General features: G+C 50.0%; 1 protein-coding gene across 2 annotated transcripts in view; it reads left to right on the forward strand.

Annotated features, from left to right (window-relative positions):
* Positions 1–14,995, forward strand: part of SART1 (spliceosome associated factor 1, recruiter of U4/U6.U5 tri-snRNP) — a 66,684-nt gene that overhangs the window by 19,510 nt on the left and 32,179 nt on the right. For both annotated transcript variants that reach the window (XM_073554687.1, XM_073554686.1), the window contains exons 6-12: positions 5,001–5,106; positions 5,761–5,835; positions 5,924–6,020; positions 6,114–6,259; positions 6,828–7,034; positions 7,195–7,313; positions 7,541–7,662. In XM_073554687.1, the coding sequence (XP_073410788.1) occupies positions 5,001–5,106; positions 5,761–5,835; positions 5,924–6,020; positions 6,114–6,259; positions 6,828–7,034; positions 7,195–7,313; positions 7,541–7,662 (872 nt within the window). The remainder of the gene's footprint in view (positions 1–5,000; positions 5,107–5,760; positions 5,836–5,923; positions 6,021–6,113; positions 6,260–6,827; positions 7,035–7,194; positions 7,314–7,540; positions 7,663–14,995) is intronic.

The raw sequence follows: 14,995 nt of genomic DNA on the forward strand, positions 1-14,995 counted from the left end.
AACCCTCAAGGACACAGCAGACAGACAAGTAGAACGCATGGCTCGTTCAATCTTTTAAGCGGCAGGTGCCTCTCAGGCTCCCGCATTTGCTTCAGTTTGGGCAGCCAAGGCCATCATGGCTTGGGCTGATCTATTGCAAAAGGGCCTTCAAGCTTCAAATCCTCAGCTGGCGGACCAGGCGGTGCAAATCGCAGTAGTGGCAGATTACATGGTCCATGCAGCGTTGGACTCTGCAAGAGGGATAGCGGGAATAGCATCAAACGCCATCACAATCCGGCGTATTCTCTGGCTAAGAGAGTGGAAAGCGGATGCGGCCTCAAAAAAGTCCCTAACAAATCTCCCGTACCCGTACGTGGCCGTCTTTTCGGTGAAAAGCTGTATACAATGATATCCAATGCTACCGGGGGCAAAAGTACTTCCCTCCCTCAACTAAGACCAAAACGCACGTTTAAAAGGCGTAATCAATCTCGTTTCCGATCCTTTCGGAATTCTTCAGGCTGGTCCGTCTCACGCCCAGCACAAAACCGTAATCGTTCCCCCCGCAGGGACAACACACGTGCGGCACAGAGGCCGGACAGGAACTGGCAGTCAATGGCAAGCCAGGCAAAACCTAAAGGAGGAAAACCTCAGACTTTTCCCTCATCCTGACTCATGCCCTCTGGAAGACACCCCACTTGTAGGCGGACGACTGCTACTCTTTCAGCAGGTCTGGCTGCCTATTACAGAAGACAAGTGGGTCAAGGAAATAGTGTCTTCAGGATACAAAATTGAGTTTACTACCAGCCCACCGCACAGGTTTTTTCCCTCTGTCCCTCCAAAATCCCCGCTCAAAGCTCAGGCCTTCCGTCAAGCGGTTTCTTCCCTCCTGCGAGCAGGAGTCATAGTGCCAGTCCCAGCAGAAGAGCGCTTCCGAGGGTTCTACTCCAACCTGTTCGTGGTGCCCAAGAAGGGAGGCAGTGTCCGACCCATACTAGACCTCAAGCAACTCAACAAGTATGTTCAAGTTTGTCACTTCCGCATGGAATCCCTCCGGTCAATCGTTGCGTCTATGGAAAAAGGAGAATATCTTGCCTCCATAGACATACAGGACGCATACCTGCATCTACCGATTGCTCCCGCCCATCAGAGGTTTCTCAGATTCGCAATCAACCAAGACCATTACCAGTTTGTGGCCCTCCCGTTCGGTCTCGCCACGGCTCCCAGAACATTTACAAAGGTCATGGCAGCTACCATGGACGTTCTGCATTCCAGAGGCATAGTAGTCGTTCCATAGCTGGACAACCTTCTCATCAAGGCCCCCACCCTCAAGGACTGCGAGGTCAACGTCTCGATCACGATCGACACTCTGAGGCGCCTGGGATGGTTAGTCAATTTACAGCAGTCCTCGACTACCCCGAGTCAGTCTCTGACCTTCCTGGGGATGCTATTCGACACCTCCAAGGGTCTGGTGATCCTCCCCAGGGACAAGGCACTGGCTCTCCGTCTGGGAGTACACACTCTCGTCCGCTAGTCCCCCAGATCTCTCTGGTATGCCATGAGAGTACTTGGCAGGATGGCAGCAGCAATGGAGGCGGTACCATTTGCCCAGTTTCATCTCAGACCCCTTCAACTGGCCATCCTCAAGTCCTGGGACAGGAATCCGTTCTCCCTCGACAGGGAGTTCCGGTTATCAGCAAACACCAGGAGGTCCCTGCACTGGTGGCTCAAGCCAACCTCGCTTGCAAGGGGAAAATCCTTTCTCTCCGGTCAATGGAAGGTTTTGACCACCGACGCAAGCCTTATGGGTTGGGGCGCGGTGCACCTACATCACAGAGGGCAAGACAGGTGGTCACCAAGGGAATCGACCATGCCCATCAACATCCTGGAAATTCGGGCCTTCTTCCTGGCGTTGAAAGCCTTGCATCACTTGCTAGCAGACTCTATCAGAGTACAGTCAGACAATGCTACGGCAGTGGCATACGTGAACCATCAAGGCGGCACCCGCAGCATCCAGGCGATGACCGAAGTAACACGTATCCTACAGTGGGCGGAGGCTGCAAGGTCGGTACTCTCCGCGGTCCACATTCCGGGTGTGGACAACTGGGAAGCCTACTATCTCAGCCGACATGGAATGGACTCGGGGGAGTGGTCTCTCCATCCCGAAGTCTTCTATCAGATCTGTCATTGTTGGGGGACCCCGGACGTGGATCTGATGGCATCCCATATCAATGCCAAGGTTCCCAATTTCATGGCCAGGACGTGCGATCCACGGTCGCTCAGAGCAGATGCCCTGGTTCAGGACTGGACCCAGTTCCAGCTTCTGTACATTTTTCCACCCCTCCCCCTGATCTCCAGAGTCCTGAGGAAGATCAAACAAGAGGGTGTTCCCACCATTCTGATCGCTCCAGACTGGCCCAGGCGTACATGGTACGCCGACGTCGTGCAACTCACAGCAGACGCTCCCTGGCGTCTCCCCACACGTCCCGACCTCCTGTCACAAGGCCTGTTCTTCCACCAGAACTCAGGGGCTCTCAATTTGACGGCGTGGTCATTGAGACCTGAGTTTTGACCCAAGCAGGTTTTTCACCGGACGTTGTTAAAACCATGATCAGGGCTCGAAAGCCAACTTCAGCCAGGATTTACTATCGTACCTTGAAGGTTTTCTTCACATGGTGCGAATCTCGTGGGCAGATCCCACTTCCCTATTCTCTTCCAAAGGTCCTCGGTTTCCTTCAGTCAGGCCTGGATGCCGGGCTATATCCCTGGGCTCGCTGAAGAGCCAGGTGTCAGCGCTTTCAGTCCTCTTCCAGAGGCGTATTGCTAACAAGCCGCAAGTGAAGACTTTTCTCCAAGGGGTTTCCCGATTGGTTCCCCCCTACAGACGTCCGTTGGAGACATGGGACCTCAACCTGGTCTTGACAGAGCTACAGTCACCTCCTTTTGAACCCCTTAGGGTGGTCTCACTCCGTTTTCTATCACAGAAAGTGGTTATCCTGGTGGCAATCACCTCGCTACGCATGGTGTCTGAACTTTCAGCCCTTTCCTGCAGACAACCCTTCCTGGTTTTTCATCAGGACAAGGTGGTTCTCCGTACAGTACCATCCTTCCTTCCGAAGGTCGTGTCCAGCTTCCACCTCAATGAGGAAATATCACTACCGTCTCTTTGCCCGGCTCCCGTTCATAGGGTAGAGAAGGCTCTGCATATGCTTGACCTTGTCAGGGCATTGCGTATTTACGTGTCTAGGACTGCTCCCTTTCGGAAGTCTGATTCACTTTTCCTTCTTCCAGAAGGCGTTCGCAAGGGCCTACCGGCTTCCAAAGCCACCCTTGCTAGGTGGATCAAGTCCACCATTCAAGAGGCTTACTGCCTCAACAATTCTCCCCTTCCGGCCGGTATCACGGCACACTCTACGCAGGCAGTAGGGGCCTCTTGGGTCATTCAGCATCAAGCCTCGGCACTTCAAGTGTGTAAGGCAGCCACTTGGACTAGCCTGCACACATTTACAAAGCACTACAGAGTGCATACCCAGTCCTCAGCGGATGCAAGCCTGGGTAGACGGGTCCTGCAGGCGGCAGTACCCCAAGTCTAGGGGACTGTCAGCACAATATTCGTCCACTGCTTCCCACCCAGGGACTACTTTGGGACGTCCCACGGTTCTGTGTCCCCCAATAAGGCGACAGAGTAAAGGAGATTTTTGTGTACTCACCGTAAAATCTCTTTCTCTTAGCCTTTAATTGGGGGACACATCTCCCACCCTGTTGCCCTAGCGGGCCGTTGTTACGGTTGGGTTCTCATATTGTTGTTTGAGCCTGTTTATAGTGGCCTTTTTTTACAGGCATGGTTATGTTTCTGGTATATTCCTCCTAATGCTTTTGCACAAAACTGGAGAAGGCTGACGCCGTCCAGGGGTGTATACTGCAGAGGAGGAGCCAAAGTTAATCTTTTTCAGATTATGCATAGTGTCGCCTCCTAGTGGACAGCAGCATAACACCCACGGTTCTGTGTCCCCCAATTAAAGGCTAAGAGAGATTTTACGGTGAGTACACAAAAATCTCCTTTTTGTAAATTTTGTTGTAAAAATGAGAAATCGCTGGTCAACTTTTAACCCTTACAACTTCCTAACAAAAAAAAATGTTTCCAAAATTGTGCTGATGTAAAGTAGACATGTGGGAAATGTTACTTATTAACTATTTTGTGTCAGATAACTCTCTGGTTTAACAGAATAAAAATTCAAAATTTGAAAATTGCGAAATTTTCAAAATTTTTGCCAAATTTCCATTTTTTTCACAAACGCAAAAATTATCTACCTAAATTTACCACTAACATGAAGCCCAATATGTCACGAAAAAACAATCTCGGAATCGCTAGGATACGTTGAAGCGTTCCTGAGTTATTACCTCATAAAGGGACACTGGTCAGAATTGCAAAAAATGGCCAGGTCATTAGGGTCAAAATAGGCTGGGTCATGAAGGGGTTAAAAAGCATGCGTTCCCATAGACTGTAATGCGTTATTTTGGCGTTTTCCGTGCGCAAGTATGCGCATGCGTTTTTTTTTTTGCACCGTTGGACGGACCAAAAAATGCAACAAGTTGAGTCTGGCGCGCCTAGGCGCACACCTTAAAAAAACGCATGCGCACGAAAACGCATACGAACGTGTGCAAACGCTAGACCATGCGCGCGCCATGTTAAACATAGGTGCGCATGACGCATGTGCATGGATGCACACGATGCGCTGCGCAAAAAAAAAGCTAATGTGAAACCAGCTTGACAAAACCGCATTTCATCTATTCCAGCCTCCTATTCTTTCTCTGGACCACTGGCAGTGCGGATTTACATTCCCTGTTTTCCAGCTCTGCAAACTTTCAATAGAAATTGTTGATCTGTCAGAAACACTGATGATGTAGAATGCAAAAATCTCTTGTATTAATGGATACTATAACTTGAAAAACTTTGTTAACACTTTCCTTATTCATTCCTGGTTTTTTTTTTTTTTTTCTTTCTCTCTTCATTCCACTTACAGAAAGATAAAATCACTGGGCGAGGATGAGTTATGGTTAGATGACACAGCTGCTTGGATTGAACGGAGTCGGAAGCTTCAAGCCGAGAAAGATAAAGCTGAAAAGAGGGTGAGTATTGCCACTTTATAGGGTACCCATCGGCTTATCTTTTATGTAATATCTAGTCCCATCCTGTCATGTGAATCAGATGGTGGGGTCTGCATTCTGGGTCCCCTCTGAGCCTGTGCACAGAGTGGTAAATGGTCTTGATAGACTGTGAGCCTGTACATAGAGTGTAGTACAGACCCACAGATTTTCTGGTGAGTCCGTACATCACACATTACTTTCTTTCAGGAGCTCTTCACTTCTGCCTCCTTAACAGCATGCTGCAGAGTGTTTCTTTGAGCAATCACCCGCTGATCTGCTTAGGTTGGGTAGTGACTACATGTAAGATAATAAATATATATATATATATATATATATATATATATATATATAAAATAAATATATATATATATATATTTTATTTAGGTACCCTTGAAAGATGCTAAGGAGTAACCAGAAGTCAGTACTTTAGGTCAGGCAATACATATGGTGGTGATCACATAAAGTAGGAGGCAAAGTGGAGAGTTTGCCCCATCAAGGATTTCTAACTCCACTGAAGTGCTTGGGAGTAATGGCCAGACATCTGACACATTGACACATGCCATAAATATCTGTAGTAATGCTTTTTTTTCTTGGCAGGCAATTAATGTCGTTTTTTGTTTGTTTTTTTTATAACAGGCAAAACTATTGGCAGAAATGGATGAAGAATTTGGGGTGTCCAATCTTGTAGAGGAGGAATTTGGTCAAAAGAAGGTTAGTTATGCTGTCTGAATAAACGCAGCAATCTTTACCCAGACTACATGGATGTAATCAATGATCTCTTGATGTTTCCGCTTTCTAGAATTACTCCTCTCAGGATTTACAAGGGCTGACGGTAGAGCACAAACTGGAATCCTTTACAGAAGGACAGACTGTAATACTGACTCTCAAAGACAAAGGTAGCTAGAACAGTGGTCAAGCAATGTGAAAAGTCTTATTCAGGTCTGTGCTTTGTATTTTCTTTTCATTTTTTCTTTCCTTTTGTAACACAGGTGTTCTTGATGAAGATGATTCAGATGTCTTAGTAAATGTAAATATGATAGACAAAGAAAAAGCAGACAAAAATGTGGAGCTTAAGAAAAAAAGGCCTGATTATAAACCTTATGAGGAAGAGGAGTCTGTCGATGACTTGGTTATGGTGAGTGTTTGTAAACTGTTCATATGTTATTGCTTTCTTTTTTAAGCTCATTTATGTCCTGTTACATACTATTACTTAATAGTAATTGGCAGGTTCCCAAAACTGATTAAAGGGCGCAGTCAGACAACCTTATAAATCAGGTAGAGATGGGATCGCAAGCACGGACTAATCTGCGTTTCTCCTAACTTAAGCGTAACGGCTGCATTGAAATGTATGGCGCTGTTATAGGAGAACTGCTCGGAGGAGTGGGGGGTTCACCAGTTTGTGGAGTAGCCGCACTGATATAGTAGTGGCCTGTTTTTCTTCTATGCTGGACAGGGAAAATGGATAAAGAATATTTGATCTGTGATAATAAGTGATGCTGCCTGTTAGACAAAACCTTTGCACCAATGTTGCTTTGCTCTTGACAGCTAAGTGGTTGAAATCCCACCGATTGGAAATTCATAGTTCACACTAATTATATGACAGTAATGTCTTTCATGCAATATAGATGAAATGCAATTTTAAGCTCCTCAGGTGTACAACAAGCTAATTGGTGATGGAATATATTTATATTTCTTTCATTTAGTTCCGACACAAGTCTGTACTTTCTAAGTATGATGAGGAGATAGAAGGGGAAAAGAAGAAATCATTTCGCTTAGAAAGTGGAGGCACAGCCGATGGATCCTGGGAGAAAGAACTGCAGAATATCCGTCAAACCCTGCACAACCAGGCACAATCTCTAGACATTCCTGCCCTGAAGCTTGCATCTGAGTACTACACATCAGAGGAAATGGTGAGTAAGATCGTGAACTGGGCACAGATTGGGATTTCCTAATAATGGTTTCCAGTTTTGTTTTGATTTGGGAGATTAGGTCACTCTGACACACATTTGGAAAATATTGGTTCATGCGTTGAATCTTTTTCATCTCGGTTTTATTTCTTGTCAATGAAAGGTGTCCTTTAAAAAAACAAAGATACGTGTGAAAAAGATCCGGAAGAAAATGAAATCTTCCCTGACAGATGACCTATTACTAATGAAACCTGATACCCGCAAAAGTGACTTTGGTTCGAGGTAAGTAGTCCTTCCATTACTCCTTATACACCCAAGCACAGACATTGTAAAGGAAACACTGAATCTGTACTGCAAGAGTAACATGAGCATTTCATTTTATTTCCCATTTTGTATGGGGGTGTAAAATCCTTATCACGCACCCTGATGTGTCCATCATTTCGCATTGGTTAAGGATATTTTGATTTATCAACAGGAAAACTATACAAGCCTAATATTTTCGTTTTTAGGGCTCGTGGACGGGGCCGTAAGCGCATTAATTTAGAAGATGAAGAGCAGGACATGGAGTTAAAAGCTGCTGTGCCTCAGTCCGATGATGTGCGTGTGGAGAGTATGGACATTAGTGACGAAGGTTAGAAAGCCACTTAATGATATTCATTGATTTCCTATTCTCATCAACTTAAGCTTTCTTGTATTTCTTTTGCTTTTTTGCCTCATTGGGGTACACAGGACCATGGGTGTTATGCTGCAGCTGCTAGGAGGCTGACACTAAGTGAATATAACAAAATTAGCTCCTCCTCTGCAGTATACACCTACCACTGGCTACAGCCCAAACCAGTTCTTGCTTAGTGTCTATAGGAGGCGCATGGGTCTGCTATTCAGATCATAATTTATTATTTTCAATTTTTTTTAATTTTCTACTTTTCAATTTTTATTCCTTTTAATGGATTAGAGGGGCGAAGGATCCCTTCAGGGTTCCCATCTCCCCAAACCAACAACAGGGTGGAACATGGAGTGTCGCCTCCACGTACGCGCCCCCCCCCCCCCCCCCCCCCCGCACCATGAAAAGGTATGCCTGAGCTTCTTTATGGGCGACGGTTCCCTTTAGAGTTCTGATCTCCCCACACCATCAGCGGACGAGAACATGGAGTGTTGCATCCATGTACCCTCTTCTGAGCAAGGCTTATTTCTGCCAGACCAACAACCCTGCTCAATCCTAAGGAAGTCAACCCCTAGGATGTCCAGAGACACTTATGGTGTCCGTGCGGCCCCCACTGCATCACCACTGACGAACAGCGGCAATGGAAGGAGGCGTACGGTCCCTCTCAACCTCGCGGTGGATGGAGGGTTCCCAGCATGCGCACTGCTGGTAAGAGTCGGCGGTGGCCCCTGCAGCAGATTCTCATTACGAGCGCCGGTCATACGTGGGAGTGAAAAATCGGCCTTGTATGGGGCAGCATTGGTGTCTGGGCAGATTTATGTGCACAGGGTGCCTGGGCCCTACACGTGGTGCGCATCCCAATAGCATCCCCCAGCGCAAACATGACTTCCAAATGCCTGCGGGATTCTTTCTCAGAGTTCTCTGTGTCTGACTGCAGCGCGGTCCCCCATGGCGTTCCCCTCCCTAGGGTAACGCTCCTGCCAGCCGCAGACATTTAGGCCCCGGCTTGGGCCTAAACACGGAGCAACCCGTGGTCCCGCCCACCAGATGATGCCCCCCCCCCCCAAACTGGCGCTTCCCGCTCACTGCGAGACTTCCGCACGCCACAACTCCCGGGGGCCATCTTTATCCACCCGGCCGACTCTCGTCAGCTGGCGCGGTGCCAATGAAATCCCAGTGGCAGTCTTAAAGGGGCACAGCGGACCGGCAGCACTTTCAGGCAACAGGACCAGGGTAGGAGCCCTGACCCTGCAGCAGACACAGCAGCCCATAATGGCCTTTCCCTGCTTTCCCTCCAGTTATTTTGCGCTCTTCTCCCTATTGGAGGATATTGGCAGTGTAAGATGCCAGCATACTGTAGTGCATTATATCTCTCCTAAATCTAAAATTGGATGACAGGTACATATCACTTCATGCACTACCTACCAGATTCTGTTGCCGCAGGGACATAGTACCCCTCTCTGCAGGGACTGTGATCCCGAATAATATACCCAGTCCCCTTAAGCGGGCTTCGTCGCAGTTGCAGTCCATGACGCCACAAACCAAAGCAACACAGTCACTCTATTGACCGGGGCCTTCGCCAGCCCGTCTCGGAGAATTCCTCCACCACAGATTACAGAGGGCGACGGATCCCTTAAGGGCTCTGCTCTCCCCAAACCTACAACAGGTGGGAACGCGGAGTGTTGTCTCCACGTACCTTTTCTGGCATCGATGTTTTTTGTTATGGGCATGCCGTGTTATTCTAGGTCGATAGATCCCAGGCTCATACGCTCTTTTTCTCTTGGCGTCAGACCAATAGCCCTTCCTCATCCTCGATCAGTTAACCTCCTTGGATATCCAGAGGTTTCTCCTTCGTCTCATTGGGGGACACAGATACTGTGGGTGTGTGCTTCTCCTGCTAGGAGGCTGACACTAAGTGAAAAAAAGAGGTTAACTCCTCCTCTGCAGTATACACCCTTGCCCCTATTGCGGGCGGAAATCAGTTTTTGCTTAGTGTCCTATGGAGTCACACAGTCTGGATCTCTCCAGACTATTTTTTTTCTAGTTTACTATGAAGATGAGACAAGGGCAACGGATCCTATTGAAATGGTCGATCTCCCCAAACCATCAACGGGCGAGCACGCGTTGAGTATCGTCTCCGCGTATACTTTCCCGCTCCGAGGGACATATCTGGGACTTTTCCCCTGACTTCTATTTTTGTTATTTTATGAAGATAAGACGGGGCAACGCATCCTATTGAAAGGATCCTATTTCCCCAAACCATCAACAGGCGAGCACGTGCGAGTATCCCTCCACGTATCCTTTCCCGTGACGTGGGACATTATGCCAGACTTAGCCCTGTCCACCCCTAGGTATTGAAACCATGGGCTTGCACAGAGGCACAAGACTAGTCTGTGCGGCCCCCACTGCTCCACCAACGCTAGATGGCGGTGCTGCAAGGCGGCGGACAGTCCCTCTCCTCACCCCCTGAAGGGGTTAGATGGAGTTAGGGTGCCTGCACCGTCCTATTTTTTTCTATCAAAGACCCCCTCACATACCTGCGCTCAGGCTGAAGAGGATCATCGGGGAGGGCTCCTGTGAAGATTTCGGGCTGGAGCCCACAGCTCGGCGACCACTAGCCCTTCAAGAGAAGGGCTGGATCGTCAGGCGGCAGCCTGGGACAGTAACGCCGTGCTGGTCAGTAGCACCATTTTTTGGTACCGCGAACCCCCCCCCGCCCCCGGTTGGGTAGGGGAAAAATTGAGACTTTGGCTGGGCGGCGATAAAATCGAGGCCCCGGCTTCGGAGCACGGGCTAGGCCGCAAAGTGGAAGTACCGCCCCTAGAGCGGTTTTTACAGGCTGGTGCGCGCCACAGATGTCAGCGCGCGATTTAAAGGAAGCATCCAGGTCGGGGGGGCGCAGGACTGGGGTGAGTGCTGCTCGAGAGGCCACGCTATAGGGAAAAAACGAGGGGCTACCTCTTCCCCATATCCCCAGCAGCGGACAGATACAGCATGTCCGAAAAAGCAAAGACGCACGTTCTTTTACGCTGCATGCATCTCTTGTCGGGCTGCGTTTCCGCGGGCACAGAGCAAGTGTTTATGCGAAGCCAAACACGCCCAGGAGCCCTCCCCTGCGACCGCGACCAATGTGTCAAATCCCCCGGAGTGGGCCCGATCACTGTCACAGTACATGGCGTCACTTAGGAGAGCAATAGAATCCCTTCAATCCCCAGATAGAGGCAGGGATAGTGTCTCGCCGCCTTTAGAGGGAACCTCCAATTCACAGGAGCCTCCGGCCTGCAGGGGCCGCTCCTACTCCAGGCAGACCCGGGGGAAATGAATCCACACGGTGTCGCCCTGTCCATCCGGGGCCTTCGGCATCCGTAAGTCCTGCTTCTCGCTCCCCGACACCAGTGGTTGATAGCAAGCAGACCTCAGATTGCGACTCAGACGAGCCCCTTGACCTGGACACTCCAGAGTCACGTGAAACCGTGGACAGTCTCATAGAAGCCGTCAATCAGACCCTGGGGATTGAGGATGATCCCGCAGCGGCTAAGGGGCATAAAGTGGCATTTAAACAGGTGAAGCGGCCACACAGAATTTTTTCCTCTCACCCTAAGTTTGAGGACATAGTGCACACAGAGAACGTCCAGACCAGTGTTTTCTCGGGTTAACAGGCACTCGAAATGAGGTATCTGTTTGCTCCGGACCTCCGTAAACAATGGATGGAATCCCCGATAGTGGATCCTCCGGTTTCACGCCTGGCCACTAAGACCCTGTTATCTGTCCCTAGGGTTTCCTCGATTAAAGATCCCACGTACTGCCTTATTGAGAGCCTAGCTCGTTCAGTATATGAGGCGTCAGGGTCTGCACTCGCTCCCTCGTTCGCAGCAACTTGGGTAGCTAAGGCCATGTTATCATAGTCAGAAACATTAAACAAGGTCGCACAGGAGCAGGATCTACCTGCAGAGAGCTCGGAGGTCGCAGGTCAGATGGCGATAGCCGGAGACTATGTAATGAATGCGTCTTTGGATGCGGCCAACTGTTCAGCACTTGCTGTCGCTAATGCAGTCTCTATCTGAAGAGCCCTATGGTTGAGGACATGGCGGGCCGATTCTACTTCCAAGAAGTCCTTGACTTCCCTGCCTTATCAGTGTGGCCGCCTATTTGGAGAAAAGTTGGATCAACTTATCTCCAACTCCACAGGAGAAAAGAGCGGGTTTCTCCCTCAACAGAAGGTTAAACCGCTCTTCGTCACCCAGTTCAGGCACGATTTCGGGCCTTTCGCAGTGCCACCGGCCATTCTAGGCCGAGCGTGACTGCATTCGTCAGGGGGCGGCCGCTAAGCAGCCTGAGCCTGGTCCGGGACCCGAATAGGAGACCGGTCTGGGGTCATGCGTTAAAAGACTCCGGGTGGACTACGGGGCCTAATTCCGCCACCTCAGGCCACCCCAACCAGGATAGGGAGCGGCAGGTCTCATATAGAGCCAACCCATTGGGGAGAATGCTTGCTCAACAGGCCAGATCGAGGGGACCCAGATCATAAAGATCGGCCAAATGACTCGAGGTCTTTACCAGACGACACCAGCAAGGTGGGCAGCCACCTACTCGGTTTTCGCTACGTCTGGGCCAACATCGCTCACGACGTATGGGTAAAAGAATTGGTGTCCTCAGGTTACAAAATAGAATTTGTCAGATACCCTCCAAGATGGTGTTTTTTCTTTCCCGGCTTTCCAGGGTGGATACCCAGGTAAGGGCTCTATTGGGAGCCATCAAGTCGCTCCTGCACAACGGAGTCATTGTTCCAGTGCCGGAACACGGGACCTCAGGGGTTCTATTCCAACCGTTTTGTGGTCCCCAAAAAGGACGCGTCTGTCAGGCCTGTTTTGAACCTAAAGCTTCTGAACAAATTCATCAGGATCAGACATTTCCAGATGGAGTCTCTCCGTTCAGTCATAGCGGCCATGGAGCAGTGAGAATACTTGGCCTCAATAGACAACCAGGAAGCATTTCTGCATATTCCCATTTTTTTTTTTCCTCATTTTCAGAGGTTTCTACGCTTTGCCATCAGCGTTCAACATTTTCAGTTCGTAGCGCTACCCTTCGGGCTAGCCACAGCTCCCAGAGTGTTCACAAAGGTTATAGCAATTGTCATGGCCACACTGCATTCTCGAGGCATAGTCGTCTTGCCTTATCTGGACGACCTCTTGGTCAAGGGCCCGTCAATACGGGCATGTGAGGAAGGTGGCTCCATCACACTAGATACTCTTGCCGCTTAGATGGTTGGTCAATACAAAGAAATCATCCCTTGTGCCAGCTCAGAGGATCTCCTTCCTAGGAATGATCTTCGACACTTGCCGATGGTTGGTAATTCTTCCTCAGGAAAAGGCGCTAGTCTCCGGTAGGGAGTCCGGACACTATGCCAACCAGTCCCTCATACCATCCGATCCGGGATGAAGATCCTAGGGAAAATGGTGGCAGCAATGGAAGCGATACCTTTTCGTCCAGTTCCATCTTCACCCCCTGCAGCACACCTCGTGTCAGCCTGGGACAAGTATCCTTTCACGCTCGATCGGCGGTGCCAACTGTCCTCTCAAGTCAGACAGTCGCTCGGCGGGTGGATAACCAGTTCCTCTCTGGCCTAGGGGAAACCTTTCCCTCCAGGTCATGGGCTGATAATGACAATCGACGCCAGTCTCCTCGGTTGGGGAGCGGTGTTTTGCCACCACACAACCCAGGAACGGTGGTCGCCACAGGAGGCACGCCTCCCGATCAACTTATTGGAGATATGAGCAATTCGGCTGGCTCTGCAGAAGTTTCATCACTTTCTAGCAGGCCACCCCGTCCGGATTCCATCAGACAACGCCACGGCGGTGGTTTACATAATTCGTCAGGGGGGCACCCGCAGCAGAACAGCCATGCGTGAGGTGGGGCACGTTCTTCAGTGGGCCGAAGCAAACCACTCGGTGATTTCGGCTGTCCACATCCCTGACATGGAAAATTGGGCAGCAGACTTCCTCAGCCGGCAGGGTCTTGCATCTGGAGAGTGGTTTCTACATCCCGAAGTTCTTCAGCAGATTTGTCAACTATGGGGAGCTCCGGATGTGGACCTGATGGCTTCCAGAGTGAATGCCAAGGTGCCGACATATGTCGCTCGGGCCAGGGACCCGCAGGCATTCGCGGTGGACACGCTGGTGCTTGCTACAATGATTAGCGCCCGGAAGCCTGCTTCAGCACGAATTTACCACCACACCTGGAAGGTGTCCTTTGCTTGATGTCGAGGCCGCTGTGTTTCTCCGCTGAGATTCTCGATCCCCAACATCTTGGCTTTTCTCCAGTCGGGCTTGGAGAGTCTCTATAGCTCAGTCGGTAGAGCATTAGACTCGGGCTTTGCCCCAGGTTCCCGCAGGAGACAAATGTCGGCCTTATCCGTCCTGTTCCAGTGCAGAATTGCTACCAATTTGCAGGTGAAGACTTTTCATCCAGGGAGTGTCCCACTTGATACCTCCCTATAAGGTGCCTATGGAGGCCTGGGTTCTTAACATGGTCCTAAGTGTTCTGCAGGAAGCTCCTTTGGAACCGCTTTAGGATATCTCTTTGAGGTACCTTTCCTGGAAAGTTGTTCCCCTAGCAGCCATCACTTCCATTAGGTGGGTTTCAGAGCTGGCGGCTCTATCCTGCCGAGATCCGTTCCTCACTTTCCATAAGTATAGGGTGGTCCTCAGACCAGCCCTCCTTTTCTGCCGAAAGTCGTGTCTTCTTTTTCACATTAATGAAGATGTTGTTTTGCCTTCATTTTCTCCGGCACCGGTGCACCGGGTGGAAAAAGGCTCTTCACACATTAGACCTGGTAAGAGCCCTCCGGAGGTACGTGTCGCAGACGGCACCTTTTCGTCAGATGGACACGCTGTTCGTGCTCCCTGAAGAGCGCAGGGAGGGACTCGCTGCTTCAAAGTCGACCATAGCCAGATGGATTCGTTTGACTATTCAGGAGTCCTACTGCATTAGAGGCACGCCGATTCCAGCAGGGATCAGAGAGCACTCTACCCGGGCAGTGGGCGCCTCTTGGGCGCTTCGGCATCAGGCTTCGACGGAACAGGTTTGCAAGGCAGCAACCGGGTCCAGCCTGCACACATTTGCCAAACATAATATCCATGCTCAGGCCTCGGCGGATGCGAGCCTGGGTAGAAGGATTCTCCAAGCAATGGTGGCGCACCTTTTAAACAAGAGGTGCATGTAGCTTGGATCGGTGAGTCAATCTCCCACCCAGGGACTGCTTTAGGACGTCCCACAGTATCTGTGTCCCCCAATGAGACGAAGG

The sequence above is a fragment of the Dendrobates tinctorius genome, unplaced genomic scaffold, assembly GCF_039654945.1.
Source record: "Dendrobates tinctorius isolate UK_male_01 unplaced genomic scaffold, ASM3965494v1 ptg000211l, whole genome shotgun sequence".
Classification (NCBI taxonomy): domain Eukaryota; kingdom Metazoa; phylum Chordata; class Amphibia; order Anura; family Dendrobatidae; genus Dendrobates; species Dendrobates tinctorius.